At 41.3% G+C, this 16,240-nt stretch overlaps 1 protein-coding gene across 1 annotated transcript in view; it reads right to left on the bottom strand.

Annotated features, from left to right (window-relative positions):
• LOC132295520 (THO complex subunit 2) overlaps positions 1-16,240 on the bottom strand; it is an 84,743-nt gene that overhangs the window by 65,288 nt on the left and 3,215 nt on the right. Inside the window, exons 4-5 of the mRNA XM_059793816.1 lie at positions 675-734; positions 505-567 (exon numbers count right to left, since the gene is read on the bottom strand). Of these exons, the coding sequence (XP_059649799.1) occupies positions 505-567; positions 675-734 (123 nt within the window). The remainder of the gene's footprint in view (positions 1-504; positions 568-674; positions 735-16,240) is intronic.

Raw genomic sequence — 16,240 nt, 5'->3', positions numbered from 1 at the left:
AAGGGCATTATAGATGAACAGCTAAAAAGTAATTTTACTCCAAACTAATTGTGTAGATCTAATTTATCTTAGTTATGCTGCCCAGGTGTAATTATTTGACTTCTCTGTTCGATGAGCGGAATAAGAACCATAGATTCACAATGATACATGTTAGATTTTCCAAATAATGATTACCATTTTTGTACATTCAAAAACACAAGTCTTTCATACGCACTTTATTGTATCCTCAGTTGTCACAATTGCTATACTAAGGCACAAATTACATCAACTGATGCATCAAAAAATTTCAAAACCTTAGACCAAAAGGGGGATGGTTATGAAGCGAAACAATGACAATTAATATGACAGGTAATATAATACAGAACTAGTTTGAAAGTCAACATTGCGATTCGTGACACCATGACTAAAGTATATAACTACAAGACTATGATCTGAGTACCTCTTAATCCTCAAAACATATATATATATATATATATATATATATATATATATCTATATATATACCTCTTTTGACTTCAAATCTGCAGCCTTTATCTTGATCATTTCAGACTCCCACAAAAATTCTTCCTGCAATGTACAAAGCATACAACTGAGTATGTTCTTTTCTTTCTTTTCTCCAGCAATTAAATATATAACGTAAACATGAAGAGCATTAAACAAGAACTAAAATTCACCTCACAGCGCTCCTGAAAATTCCTCAGTTGGACCAGCGCAGATTCAACCAGCCACTTTGCCTACAAAGAAATTAAAAAATGCAGCATGAGAATAAATACAGTATAAATAACTGAGAGCACAAAAAAAATTTGAACAAACAACAGATTATGGTATCCTGCACAGTCTGCACTTGTAAAATACTATCAGCATACGACGAGTCTAGAACGATATTTTTCGCAGCATGATGAGTTCATAAGAGGTTTGCTTTACAAGGACTACAGTTTCCTTTTCACTGGGGCTGTAAATTTACAGTATTGAAGCCCCTTTGGAATAAATTTTTCATTCTCCCTTGCTTTGTACTTTCCTTATTCTTTTCCTTACATATTCATAGTTTATATCATCAAAAGAAATTATTGAATAAAAAAAAAAAAATAAAGGACCAGCTATGATGATATTGAGATAGTTTAAATAGGAAAAAAAATATATATATATATATATATATATATGATTTGATTAAGAAAATCAAAGCCATGAGGCAGCCTTCTCCCAAGAAGTTAGAACTTCGTATTCCCCAGAGCCTAAGGTGCCAAGATTTGCTACATCTGAGTGGAACAATGTGAATCCATATATGACAAAGTGTTTTAATAACTTTAGCTGGGATTAAGAGGTTTCTGAGCCAAGTTGACCAGGAAGCATATAACAACTCACTAGTAAAAGAATAAACAATGGAAAAACAAACAATTTCACGTCGGTTCAACGGTATTCCAGATGGGAAGGATTCTGCAACTCTTTTTTGTTCTAGAATCTGGAATCATCTTCGGTGCTACATTTTGATTTAAGAAGGGAATCAACGGATAGAGACAATCTTAGTACGAAGCCTTCTATATGAACATAAAACTGATGTATTTAAAGGCTTCATAGAAAGAAAAGGTTTGGATTTCATTATCTAGGTTAGGTTTACAATAGCAGAGGGCTATTCTTGTGGCAATTAGTGTACCTGCATTAGGGTTTTCGCGAGGAAGACTAGGGTTTGCATGCATGAAGGAGGGTCAAACTTCTTCCTTGCCAGCGGCGCTTCTCTTCCCCGTAGTCATTCCACCCCCACAAGCCTCATTGAGGAACCTATTCACCAATTCTTCTCAAAATCCAATTGTGAACTTATCCTCCATGCATGACTGCCATCAAAGCAAAGTGGCACAAATTGAAGATGAGGATGTAGAGGAAGATATAGAGTATTGGAGAATGCCTGTCATTGGATACGTAATGGGAAAACTTTTCATCAGTAAGAAATGGGGATCGAAAGTGAAAGTGGTGCAATTGAAAATGGCTTCTTCCAAGCACAATTCGAATCCAACAAAGAAATGGAGAAAGTGATGAAGAGAGTGCATAAATTTGAAGGTATACCCATAAAAAGTCAAGCGCTGGAATAAAGATGTGAATCTGGAGCAAGACCACCTTGAATCAGTTCCTAAGTGAATCAAATGCCAATTTATGTCCAACACAACATTGCCATTTTAGAGGTTTGTTGACATCTGCGGCTAGAGATAGAGGGATATTTGCTAGGGTGATGGTGGAATTGGAGTTCGTGGGGACTTTCCTTGATGAAATTACAGTGTTCACCCATGGGGAAAGGATGTAAGGTTAATATGGAGTACAACTGGAAACCACAGGTCTGTTCTTACTGCAAAAGGGGTTGATCACCTTGTGGAAAAATGTCCATTGAAGATCCCAAAGTCTAAAACTGAGAAGAAAAGTACTGAAAAGTGGTTGGTGAAGAAGGGAAGGGAAGGAGGAGGAGGAGGAGGAGGAGGGCGGAGGGGGGGAGAGGGGGGGGACGGTCAGAATGATTTTCAGAAAGGCGAGACTAATAGTTTTTCTAAAGTTGAGGAAGCTATGGCCAACTCATTTGCTGCTCCGCAAGAATTGTAAGTGTAAGATGCCCAGGATTCTGGACACAAGGATAATGATAATGAGGAAGTTCAGAGGGATAACATTCATGTTACAGATGAGAATAATCATGATGGTAGTGTAACTGATACTGTTATTACAGAACAGCCTAATTTAGTCAGTATTATTATTGATAAATCCGGAGAAAAGTCGACCAGTATGCTTCTCGTAGGGATAGTGCCTCCCCCCTTCTAAGGACGGACAAAATGCTGCAATGTCTAGGGAGAATGAGCAGCCCCAAGCTTTAGTTTCTGGATTTGATTAGCCTTCACCTGATACGGGTAAAATTCCTTCTGGTCAGGCCCCTCCAGTTGAGGGAAGCAGGTCTCTGAGGGTAATAATAAGAAGAGTACAGTGCAATCTAAAATTCTTACTTCTGCTACAGTAACAAGGGCAATGGCAGCTGGTGGTGCTCATTCATCAATCCAAACGTGAGAAGATTGATTGTTGGAATGTGAGGGGCCTCAATAGGCCCAGAATGCAGAAGGTGGTGATAGATGGATTGAAGAACAAAATCTTCTCATAGCATGTTTGGTTGAAAGCAGAGTGCAGCAGAAAAACTTCAACAGAATTTCTCTGAAGATTGGTAGGAATTGGAAATGGTTTGGTAATTATAATGGAGCTGCTTGTGGTAGAATTTGGCGTGGGTAGCACCCAAACATGGTGGATGTCAAGGTAGTGGTAGAGGACACTCACTCAGTGCTGTTTGAGGTGGAGTTTATTCAGTCTCAGAAACATTTCTTTCTGTCTTCTGTTTATGCTGCTACAACTGATGTAGACAGAAGAAAGTTGTGGACTACTTGGCAGCAGCATTATAATTTGGCTCAAAGTCCTTGGCTCTCAATTGGGGATTGAAACGTGGTTAGATATCATAAGGAGAAAATTGGGGGGCTAAGAATAACTCAGAGAGTGATTGATGAGCTCAATTTCACTTTTGATTCAGTTGGTCCTTTCCTGTTGGTAATGGGGGTCGGACTTTGTCCAATAGCCAATTTACTAGGAGGAGGATATGTGCTAGAGTGCTAGAGTAAATAGAGGGTTGACAAACCATCACTGGCAGTATGATGAGATTGATGCTTGTACAGAGAGGTCAAAACCTCATAAATTTCTCAAAATTTGGTGTCAATTACAGGAAGTGGAGCAGCTGGTAGCCTCTGATTGGCAGGAAAATTTCATTGGTAGCCCTATAAAGAGTTGTCTCGTGTCGTTTTGGTGAGGAGAGTGGGGGCTGGTCATCTCTTCCAGTCACTATTACAGGAGGCATTGGTGTGTGGAAATTCATTCGGAAGGGCTGGGATCTTTTCTCCACTAGTCCACTCACATTAGATTCAAGGTTCGTGATGGCAGACATGTCCGTTTTTGGGAGGACCTTTGGTGCGGAGATCAGTTGTTGTCTCACTCCTTTCCTAGACTTTACAGTATTGCAGCCAATAAGCATGTCTACGTGATTGATTGTTATCAACTTGATAACAATGGAGTTACGTGGGATGTGCGGTTTAGGCGCCCCTTTCAGGATTGGGAAATGGAGGAAGCTTGTGTTTTTTTGGATACATTGTATAGGCAGAATGTTATTGGCAGAGGGTGTGATGATATTTTGTGGGTTCCTTTAGCTCATGGTAGGTATGGTGTCCGATCCATGCTCTTGTGTTTGTCCAATTTCGTTGGTCACGAGTTTCCTTGGAAGTTTGTTTGGCGTTCTAAAGCTCCTCTTCGAATCGCATTCTTCGTTTGGACTGCCACATTGGGAAAGATTTTGACTTTGGACAATTTGAGAAAGAGAGGCAACATCATTGTTAATTGGTGTTGTTTATGTAAAGCTGATAGTGAATCCATGGATCATATTCTTTTGCATTGTCCTGTGGCGTATGATTGTTGGAGCTTTATTTTTTGCATGTTTGGCGTTTTTTGGGTAATGCCTAAGCACTTCTCACAATTGATTAACGCTTGTAGAAGGTGTCCTGTTAAAGAACAAGCTCGTGCTTATTGGAGGATTGTTCCACATTGTGTCTGATGGTATTTGTGGCGTGAGAGAAATAACAGATCCTTTGAAGGAAAAGAATCGTCTTTAGCTAATTTAAAAATTCATATTCTTCGTTCTTTGTTCTGTTATGTAAGAGGAAATGGATGCTCCTCAATTGATGATTTCTTTGATCTCTTGGATTCTATTGGTCCTTGGATCTTTTTTCTTCTTGTATTAGGGACGCGTTCCTCTTTTTAACGTTTTTCTAATATATTTTTACTTTAAAAAAAATAAAAATAAAATAAAGAAGAATAGATGGACAGTTTCTGATCAGTAGGAGATAACAGCCAAGAAAGCTGGACGTTTTACAGTATACTTTAGTCCATGATCCTTTGAATGAAGTCCTTGTCGGAGACACTAGTAAGACTGAGGAAGTGGAATTTCTGTAATCTCGAGAAGATATTTTATGGGCTCAAAAGTCTAAAGTGAAATGGCAGGCTGACAATGATAAATTTACCAAATTCTATCAGAAGGTGAAGTAAAAGGAGGGCAGTGAACTTTATCACCAGACTTGAGGCCGAGGACAGGACTATCAAGGAATGGTTGGTGTACTTCGATGCTAAATTGTACCGAAGATATTCTAATGCTGCGGTAGAAGAGGAGTTTCACTTGAAACAGCCTAGGTTGTGCCTCTCCTTGGATCAGAAGACATCCTTAGAAGTTCCAGTCACTGAGGAGGAAATTAGACAGGAGGTTATGGGCTTCTCTCATGATAAAACTCCATGACTTGATAGCTTCCCAGCCAGAAATTTCCAAAGGTACTGGACTATTACAAAGGATGATCTTATTTCTGCCTTTGGCAATGACTGCAATCTTTTAAACCTTAATTCCTAAGAAAAATTATAGTTGCAAGATTTCAGACTTTAGACCTGTTTCCCTATGCAATACTATTTATAAAATAGTTTCAAAAATTATGGCAAATAGGCTGGGGAAAGTTTTACATCAGTGAATAGGGTTCCCACTCATTCTTTACTGCTGGGAGGGGTTTAAGGCAGGGATGCCCTCTGTCCCCATTGCTTTTTACTTTGAATTGAGAATATTTCTCTAATCTGCTTAAGAGAGATGATGTTGTGCAGGTCTGTAAAAATGTGGCTAAGGGCTGAGTATAAGTCATTTCTCCTCTGCAGATGACGTGTTCATGGTTGTCAAGGCTCATATTTTTGAAGAATTTTATGAAGTTGCAGGGCTGGTGGTGAGCAAGGAAAAGGAGTTATCTCTTTCTCTAGAGCTGTTAGGAGGAAGAGAAGACTGTTGAAGGTTTTGCAGTTCAGAATAGAGAGATATCTTTTTCTCTATATGCTTAGAATGATTTTCAGAAAAATGTTCATATGCTACCATTCTATGGAATTTGCGGAGGGAGAGGAACTGCATACTACATGGAGGTTCTGTTAGAGGTACTTCTCAGATTGGTATTAATGCTATTATGGAGGCTGCAACCCTCTTATGGAACACAATTAAAAAATCTATAAAAATGTATTTATATATTCCAACTCAGAGATCATGGTTTATATGTGATCCTTCCATTTTTGGTCCATTTTTTAGAATTGCTGGAATTTAAGTCGGTCAAAGCTTGCACAAACTGAGTTAATCTGTTCCTCTTAGAATTAAATGGATTTTCATAAACCAACAATAACGATAGTACCCCTTCTCACTTCTTCTCTTTCTTCTCCTCTCTGGTTCCTTATCCTCTTGGTATGCATATCACGATTTTTACGAGATCTGCTTCTACGCACAGAGATCCGTCGATTTTGCTGTTGGATCTTCGGTTTTTAATATCAGCTACTACGCACAGAGATCCGTCTACTTTGTTGCTGGATTTTCGGTTTTTGGGTAACGAATCATGATATACATCGATCCTACCTCAGTGTCGCGACCTTACCATGTCTCAACTTCCATGGAGAAATCAAAAGCTGCTATATAGGTAATGATTCGGTTTTTAGGGTTGATCATCAGAGTATCAAGGAAAGAGAATCTGCCTTGCGATCATGTCTGGTAGGTCGCTTTGACAGAGACGTGGGATGTATTGAAGGGATTGAGGTGTGGGCAACGAAAACATGGAAGGTTTCAAGTGGGGTGAAAGTTTCTCCTTTACCAGATGACTTACTCCTGTTCAGGTTTCCATCGGAGATTGAAGCTTCAAGGGTTTTGGATGAAGGGAGGTTGAGGTGGGGCGACGCCTTATTATCCATCGACATTTGGTATTTCACAGTTGGCTGTTCAGCGGTGAAAGATCGAGCAGTACAAGGGGTAATTTTGTTCGGTTTGCCCCTTCATCTATGGTGCAACAAGTTATTTGAAGCAACTGGAAACTTGTGTGGTGGATTTCAAGGTGTAGAGGGGGACGTCTCGGCGAGTGGGCAGAGAATTCTCCTCTACGTTTCAGCCGGAAAAGTGATGCTGGAGTATGTTTTTGTTGAGGATCAACGAGTGGCCTTCAGGGTTAATTTGATAGAGGAAATCACACCTCATATTCTTCCGAAGTCTTACTATGGCACTAAGCAAAGACCACACATTCTGGCTGCTAAAGAAGGAAGCCACCGGAATGCACAGACCTTTCAGGGCGTTAAAGGAAAGTGGCGACTGCCTACTCACGCGCCAGAAGCGCGTAAAGGAGGCAGATCAAGGAGCCAAGTCAATCACGCCCTTAATCAACGCCAACCACTCCCTCGTAATGTCCGCGTTAACGGTTACCAACCACGTGGCCGAGATCGTGCTTCCAAAGAAGATATTGATGTCGTGCCATCTGTTGGGCCTAAGTATAGAACTGAAATGGACTATGGGCCCGTTAACTTAAACGGGCCGCTTGCTTATCACGGCCCACAGATGATGAAGAGGGCTGTTAAATGGGGGCCTAGTAAACATTTGTTCCAAAACAAGTCCAACCCACATTCTTTGTCCAAGCCCAACCGTGAAGCTGCTAAGTTACAAAAGGGGTTAAAAGTGAGTAATATGGAGAGAAAGGTCTTGCGGGGGCCCAATAATATCATTTTAGTCTCTTTCATTAACTCCATGCCCAACCCATCTACTCAAGTTAGCAAGACACAGAGCCACACATCTGTAACTCTCAGGAATTCACCAGAGAGAAAGAGATGGATGAATCTTTCTGCTGCCGAGATTTATGAAGGACCCGTCAAGAAGGCCTCTCGTCACTCTCATTGTTGCGCAGGTATTTCCACTTCATCCCTCTCTGATGTTCCACAGCCGAAGGGTGAAAATGTCAGATCTTCATCTCGGGGTCCTTACAGAAATCGTCACGGAGTTCGTTGGTCTCGTAAAGAAAAGCAGAAGTGGACTTCTACTCTCATTCCAAGTATGCCCTTAGTTCCACATCCTCAGAACTTTAACGTTCCATCCTCTTCTTCTACCCCTTCTTGTGAGGAGTTGAGGTGTGACGGAGTAGTGACGGAATCGAAGGAGTGTGGGTTGTCTATTACAGATACTGGACATGATGTTACGAATGGGTTGAATACGGAAGGAAAGGAAGTCAGTGAGTCGGTTGTCTCTAGGCAGATGGAACTAGTTGAAGGTACAGTCAAGGACTCGCCAGAAGGGGTTACTGTCTGTTTGGGGAGAGACTTGCATTTTCAGTTGTCCAATGAGCTTCGATTAAGAGTAGCATTGAAAGGCCTTGCAGAGGTTGGAGAGAACAAGTCTGGCTGCTTTGTGGGGAAGGGCGGTTTTGCTACAGAATCAGATTCTATTTATGAGCATGACAGAGAGTCTGAAGAGGAGATGGTTGATGATTTGGGATCTATCCAACAGGTTTACTCGAATGAGCTCATACCTTGGCTGGAGAAGGGTTCTGAAATTCTAGTGGAGGAACCACTGGCTATGGTACGACCTGATATCGAGATTGTTGATACGGGACAAGATTGGGAAGTAGACAATATTGGACTCACTAGTGAGCTGTTGGGAGTCTACTCAAAAGGAAATGATGATCAGACATTATCTATCCTCCAAGCAATTGCGGAAGGGAGAGAGGTTGCACTGACCAATGAAGTTATGAACACGAGGCCCTTATCGTCCTGGAAAGGGGCACACGAGATTAAGAATCTCATCTCTGAAATCAACTACGAAGGGAAGAAAGGAGTGGTGAAGGAAAGGGGAAGGACTAGGAGTAGGAGTAGGAGTGCTGGGAAGGGAGGAGGGGAGATAGTCTTATCTGGTTTTTAATGAAGTTACGAATCATTACATGGAATGTTCATGGTCTCAACGATCCGAACAAGAGGAGGGTGGTGAAGGTAGCTTTAAGGAAGTGGGATGCTCAAATTGTTTGTCTACAAGAAACTAAGTTGGCATCAATTTCCGATGGGGTGATTAGGAGTTTGTGGGGAGGAAGGTTTGTTGAATGGGAGGCCTTGAATGCTATAGGTACTTCGGGTGGGATTCTAGTCATGTGGGACAGAAGATGGTTATCCAGAATGGATGTGTGGTTGGGAAGTTTTTCCGTGCCTTGTGTGTTTAAGATGGAAGAGGACAATTTTAGATGGGTTTTTACTGAAGTCTCTGGACCGGTTGTTGATGATGAGCGCCCTTCTTTATGGGAGGAGCTTAGTCACACTCAAGGACTGTGGTCTCTCCCTTGGTGCTTGGGAGGGGACTTCAACTCTGTCAGGTCCTCGTCAGAGAGATCTACAGGGGGAAGAAGGTCCTTAGAAATGGACCAATTTTCTGATTTTATTGCTAAGCATCTTCTTGTTGACTTACCTATGGAAGGTGCAGCCTATACTTGGTCAAGTGGTAGGGATCCAATCACTCTTTCAAGATTTGACAGATTTTTAATTTCCGGGGAGCGGGAAGAGAAATTCCAGAATGTCGTTCAGGCGGTTTTAGCAAGGGTCACTTCAGATCATGTTCCTTTGGTTTTGGATTGTGGACGTTTGTGTTCTCGAAGATCCCCGTTTAGATTTGAGAATATGTGACTGCGAGCGGAGGATTTCCAAAGAAATGTAAGATCTTGGTGGGAGGGAGTTATTGTTTCAGGTTCGCCTAGTTTCACAATAACAAAAAAGTTAAGAGCTCTCAAATTTTCTCTTAAGCAATGGAACAAGGATGTTTTCGGGAATCTGGAATGGAGGAAGATCAGAGTTCTTACTGAATTTTCTGAGATTGATCGTCTTGAGGAGGCGGGAGGAGATGTGGAGTCTCTTCATTCTAGGAGAGCTTTTTGTCAGGCTGCTCTTGCTGAGATTGCTACCATGGAGGAAATATCGTGGCGACAAAAATCCCAAGCTCTTTGGCTAATAAAACAGAGATCAAAATACAAAATTCTTCCACAGATTAGCTAATGCTCACAGGAGGAGTAATCATATAGAAAGAATTTGGGTGGATGGCGTGGAATTGTGGAGAGAGGAAAAGATGCACAGTGGGATCGTTTCTTTTTATCAGAAGCTTTATACAGAGCCACTAGTATGGAGGCCAAAACTTGATGGTCTCCATTTTGAGGCTATTTCTGAGCTAGATTGAGATAGGATTGAGATTCCCTTTACTAAGGAAGAAGTTCTAAAGGCTTTATCAAGTTGTAATGGGGACAAAGCTCCGGGGCCTGATAGTTTTACTATGCATTTTCTGATGGAAAGCTGGGCAGTAGTAAGAAATGAGGTAATGGGTACTTTTCAGGAGTTCCATTCTATTGGCGTCTTTGAGGAGTCGCTTAACGCTTCATTCATTGCCCTTATTCCTAAGAAGAGTGGTGCTTTGAATATCAAGGACTTTCGGCCTATTAGCCTACTGGGATGCATTTATAAGTTAATAGCCAACGTTCTTGCCTCTAGGATGAGGGACACTGTGGATGGAATTATCTCGGAGTCACAGAATGCATTTGTTGGAGGACGGCAAATCCTTGATTCTGCTCTTATAGCAAGAGAATGCGTGGATTCCAAATGGAGGAGTGGTATTCCCAGTGTATTATGCAAACTTGATGTTGAGAAAGCCTATGATCATGTTAACTGGAGTTTCCTTCTCTACTTGCTTTAGAGGATGGGGTTCGGAAGTAAATGGAGGAAATGGATTGAGACATGTATTTCGTCTGTCAAGTTCTCTGTTCTCGTGAATGGGTCTCCTGCCGGTTTCTTTGGGAGTTCGCGAGGATTGAGACAAGGAGATCCTCTGTCTTCTTTTCTTTTCCTCATTGTTATGGATGGTTTGAGTAGACTTATGAGGAGAGCGGTCAATCTGGGTTTTATTAGGGGATTCAGAGTGGGCAGAGATTCAGCTCATCAGATGGAGATTTCTCATTTGCTGTTTGCGGACGATACTTTGGTTTTCTGCGATGCAGATGTGTCTCAACTTAAGTATTTGAGGTGCATTCTTGTTTGTTTTCAAGCTGTTTCCGGGTTGAAGGTCAATGTTGGCAAGAGTGTACTTGTTCCGGTCGGGGATGTTCCAGATATTTCCTCCTTAGCCGCAGTTCTTGGTTGTGGGGTGGGTTCTCTTCCCATTCCTTACCTGGGATTGCCTTTGGGGGCCTCATCTAGGAGGGTGGGGAGTTGGGATCCTGTGATTGATACAATCGAAAAAAGGTTGGCTGGGTGAAAGAAGCAGTACCTGTCAAAAGGGGGGAAAGTCACTCTTATCAAGAGCACCCTCTCGAGCCTTCCTACCTACTTCTTATCCATGTTCCAAATCCCATGCTCTGTTGCAGAAAGGATTGAAAAGATTCAAAGGGATTTTCTTTGGGGCGGAAGGGGTGAGGAGTTTAAGTATCACCCTGTCAATTGGGAGCAAGTCTGCAAGCCCATGAGATTAGGCGGCCTTGGTATTCGAAGATTGATTCCCTTCAATAGAGCTTTTTTGGGAAAGTGGTTGTGGAGATTTGGCAAGGAACGTCATCGCCGGTGGAGGAGGATTATTTCATGCCGTTTTGGGGAGGAGAGTGGTGGTTGGACTTCTCGCCCAGTCTCTACGACGGGAGGGATTGGAGTGTGGAAATTCATCCGAAACGGCTGGGAGGTTTTCTCTTCTCATATTAAGTTCAAAGTTCATGACGGTAGATGTGTTCACTTCTGGGAGGACTTATGTTGCGGTGATTAGTTGTTATCTCATTCCTTTCCTAGACTTTATAGTATCGCCACCGATAGACACGCCTATGTAATTAACTGTTATCGACTTGATAATAGTGAGATTACGTGGGATGTGCGCTTTAGGCTTTCTTTTCAGAATTAAGAGTTGGATGAGGTTTGTGCTCTCTTGGAGATGTTGTATAAGCAGGAGGCAATCGGAAGTGGAAGGGATGATCTTTTGTGGGTTCCCTCCACCAAAGGTACTTTTGATGTCCGATCCATGTTTCAATACCTGTCCGACTTCGCTGGTCTTGTTTTCCCATGGAAAACTATATAGCGCTCTAAGGCTCCTCTTAGAATGGCTTTCTTTGTTTGGACAGCTTTTTGGAGTAAGATTCTATCTTTGGACAATCTAAGGAAGAGGGGCAATACTATTGTTAATTGGTGTTGTCTTTGCAAAAACAACGGCGAATCTATGGATCATATCCTTTTGCAGTGTCCCGTGGCGCAAGACTGTTGAAACCTTATCCTTGGCCTTTTTGGCATGTGTTGGGTTATGCCTCGCTCCTCCAAGTGTTTGATTAGCGTGTGGAGAGGATGCCATGTGGGAAGTCACGTTAGAGATTATTGGAGGATAGTTCCACACTGTGTCTGGTGGGGTATATGGAAAGAGAGAAATAACAGAATTTTCGAAGGAAAAGAATTGCCTCTTCCTACGCTGAAACTTCATATTATTCGTTCTATCTTTTATTATGTTAAGGGGAGATCTTGTTCCTACCCCGATGATTTTAGTTGATTCCTTGGACTCATTGGGTCCTTAGGCATCATTTTTGGCTTTGTACTTGGGCCGCGTTCCCCTTTCAACGCTTTTTATTGATTATTACTTATCAAAAAAAATAAACCAACAATAAGATCCCAAAGTCAAAACCAACTTCCAAAAATTGAAGCTTTGGCAATGGGAAACCACTATAAGTCAGATTGGTATTAATGCTATTATGGAGGCTGCAACACTCTTATGGAACACAATTAAAAAATCTATAACAATGTACTTATATATTCCAACTCAGAGATCATGGTTTATATGTGATCCTTCCATATTTGGTCCATTTTTTAGAATTGCTGGAACTTAACTCGATCAAAGCTTGCACAAACTGAGTTAATCTGTTCCTCTTAGAATTAAGTGGATTTTCATAAACCAACAATAAGATCCCAAAGTCAAAACCAACTTCCAAAATTTGAAGCTTTGGCAATGGGAAACCACTAAAAGGAATTTTTTTTTTTAAGACATAAGGTTTCAATAAAGAGTTTTTTTCCTGATAAAAAGGTTGGCAACTCAAAAGTTATAACTTGTGGTCGCTGGTGGACGTGGTGTGTAATGGACGTTACATAACGGACACGGACATTGAAGCTGTAAATTATTTATTTGTTTTCTGATGCACACAACTAATCCAAATAAGAGTTGTATCCATTACAAACCTTAGAATCCCATAAATTGGGAATTTAATGATTGTTGATGGAATTTTTCTTTTATAAGTAATACGAGGATTTTCAGCCCTCTGCTTTACCAGCTGAGCTATCCCAACCATTCCTGATGCACCATCCTCATTTTACTAGATGACTTGAGCCTATGTCAATTAAAAAAAGGGCGAAAGGATATTACAAAGTCTTATCCAGCCCCTGGAATTTCTTAAAAGGAAGACTTTGTAAATTACCGTACTCGTACTGATATGGACCACAAATCATTGAAATGGAGATTACATGCTCAAAGATGTTCATTTGTGCGTGTATCATATATATCAGAAGACCTATAAAAACATTTCCGATCGGATCCATTTGTGAAAGAGTAGATTGAATGAAAAAGATATTGAATTTGGAACCGCTAGCAAAAAAAAAGTATAGCTAGGAAGTCAAATAGGCTTTTTTGGGGAGGAAAAAAGCGTCTATACTCAGCTCAACACATTAGCATGAAATAAGTGTATAATGAATTTTATATAATATTAAGTCATTGTTCAATGAAATACTTTTTATTTTGCACTCCTTTTGGTACTTATTATTAGTTTTCTTTTTTTTTTTTGACAAGTAAACATATATTAACAAAGGCGCTCAAAGGGGAGCGAACCCTTAACAAAGCAAACAAAAGACGCCAAAAGCGCCATTACAATGATAAGTTGTCAACAGAATCCAAAAAACTATCCAAAGATGAACAATTTTTCCCAATAACCCAAAAATAAGGAGAAAGCAAAATATTCAACTTAATAACCCACGCCGGCGACTCCTTTCCATTGAAAGATCTCCTATTCCACTCATGCCACAATCCCCACCATGCACAAAGAGGGGCTACCCTCCAAGCTTTTCTAACACGGCTGCCCGCTGGTCTCCCTCTCCAAGCCACTAACATATCCATCGTGGTCCTTGACACAACCCAATCAACCCTAAAAACATTCAGGACCATACTCCAAACTTCCGTTGCCACTTTGCAGTGCAACAAGAGATGGTTAACCGATTCACCCGTCTTCTTATACATGCAACACCAATTAACTGTAATTTGGCGTCTTCTTCTAAGATTATCGAGAGTAAGAATGCTGCCAAGCACCACTGTCCACATGAAAAAAGCCACCTTCAGTGGAGCTGAAGTCCTCCAAATAGCCTTCTAAGGGAAAACATTGCTTATCGAATCCGTAAGGCTTTGGTAAAACAACCTCACCTCAAACACCCCTCCAAAACCCCCCATCCACACCATCTCATCCCTTCCTTCCCCCTCCTCCGCTTGACTATAAATTAATCCCATTAAATATGTAAATTCCAGCAGCTCCCAATCGTTGAAATTTCTACGGAAACTCACATCCCAACTAGCTCCCATTTTCAAGCCGAAAATAATCTGCAACTACAGCATACTTATCCTCAACCATCCTGAAGAGACTAGAGAACCTACAAGCCAACACCACATCCCCACACCATAAATCCTTCCAAAACCTCACATGACAACCATTCCTAACTCTAAACCGTATCCGCATAGAGAACTCATCCCAACCCTTCCTAATACCTTTCCATGAGCACATGCCTGCTGATGAAGACACAGCTCTAGACATCCAACCTCCCTCCTCTTCCCCAATCCGATAAGCAATAACACGCCTCCAAAGCACGGACCTTTTACACCCAAATCTCCACAACCATTTCCCTAACAAAGCAATATCAAACATTTCCAACCTGCGAATTCTCAAACCTCCTCTTTTAATAGGGGTGCGGACTTTCTCCCAATTCACAAGATGGTACTTGAACTCCTCCCCTAAACCCCCCCACAGAAAATTCCCCTGAATCTTGTTAAGTCTGCTAATCACTGTTCTAGGAATCGGAAACAAAGACATAAAATATGTAGGAAGATTAGAGATGGTGCTTTTCAACAATGTGAGTTTACCCCCTTTCAACAAGTATTGCTTCTTCCACCCGGATAACCACTTTTGGAAACGTTCCACCACTAAATCCTAAACGGCAATTCTCCTCGTAGAAGAACCCAAGAGCAACCCCAAATACGAAAACGGAAAAGACTCAACTCCGCTGCCAAATCATGAATGTGATCCACCTCCCCCACTGGAACAATCACACTCTTGCCAATGTTAATCTTCAGCCCAGAAACAACTTGAAAATAGGCCAGTACACACCTCAAATGCCTCAAATGAGTCACACTCGCATCGCAAAAAACAATAGTGTCGTCAGCAAACAGCAAGTGAGATGTAACAATCTGATTTGGCGTCCGCCCCACCGAAAAACCTTGAATAAAGCCTCATAATTCTGCCCTTTTCATGAGTCTGCTCAAGGCTTCTATTAGAATAATGAAGAGAAATGGGGACAAAGGGTCCCCCTGACGTAAACCTCTCAAGCTTGCGAAGAATCATGCTGGTGACCCATTCACTAAGATAGAGAAGCAAGCCGTCGAAATACATTGATGAATCCACCCCCTCCATTTGGTTCCAAACCCCACCCTCTCCAACAAATACAATAAGAACATCCAATTCACATGGTCATAGGCTTTTTCAATATCCAATTTACACTCAATCCCCGGCTCACCACTCTTGAATCTAGCATCAATACATTCACTAGCAATAAGAACAGGGTCAAGAATTTGCTTCCTCCAACGAATGCATTTTGTGACTCCGAAATGACCCCATCCAAAACTTTCTTTAGCCTAATAGCCAAGACCTTCGCAATAATCTTATAAACAAAGCCCACCAAACTGATTGGTCTGAAAGCCTTAGCTTCAACCGCTCCACCCTTTTTAGGAACAAGGGTAATGAAAGAGGCATTCAAACTCTTCTCAAAACAGCCCTCCTCAAAGAAGGCATCAATGGCTCTCATCACATCCGCTCTCACCACCTCCCAATTCTTTTGGAGAAACGCAATTGTAAACCCATCCGGACCCAGAGCTTTATCTCCGTCGCAACTCCTTAGAGCTTCCAGCACTTCCTCCTCCCCAACAGCTCCTTGGTACTTATTATTAGTTAGTGTTCATAAGGATTCTTCAACTATTAACTTTAGATTAAAATACTTAATAGTTATAAGCTATTATTCTATTTAGGATATTTAGAATGGTTGGCCATTGCTGCCCAAGTGTTTTGTGATT

The sequence above is a fragment of the Cornus florida genome, unplaced genomic scaffold (genome assembly GCF_030987335.1).
Source record: "Cornus florida cultivar Cherokee Brave unplaced genomic scaffold, ASM3098733v1 CherokeeBrave_3.0.0_Hap2_Chr02, whole genome shotgun sequence".
In the NCBI taxonomy this organism is placed as follows: domain Eukaryota; kingdom Viridiplantae; phylum Streptophyta; class Magnoliopsida; order Cornales; family Cornaceae; genus Cornus; species Cornus florida.
Note: the sequence above shows the minus strand (reverse complement) of the source record. Positions and strands in the feature narration are given on the sequence as shown.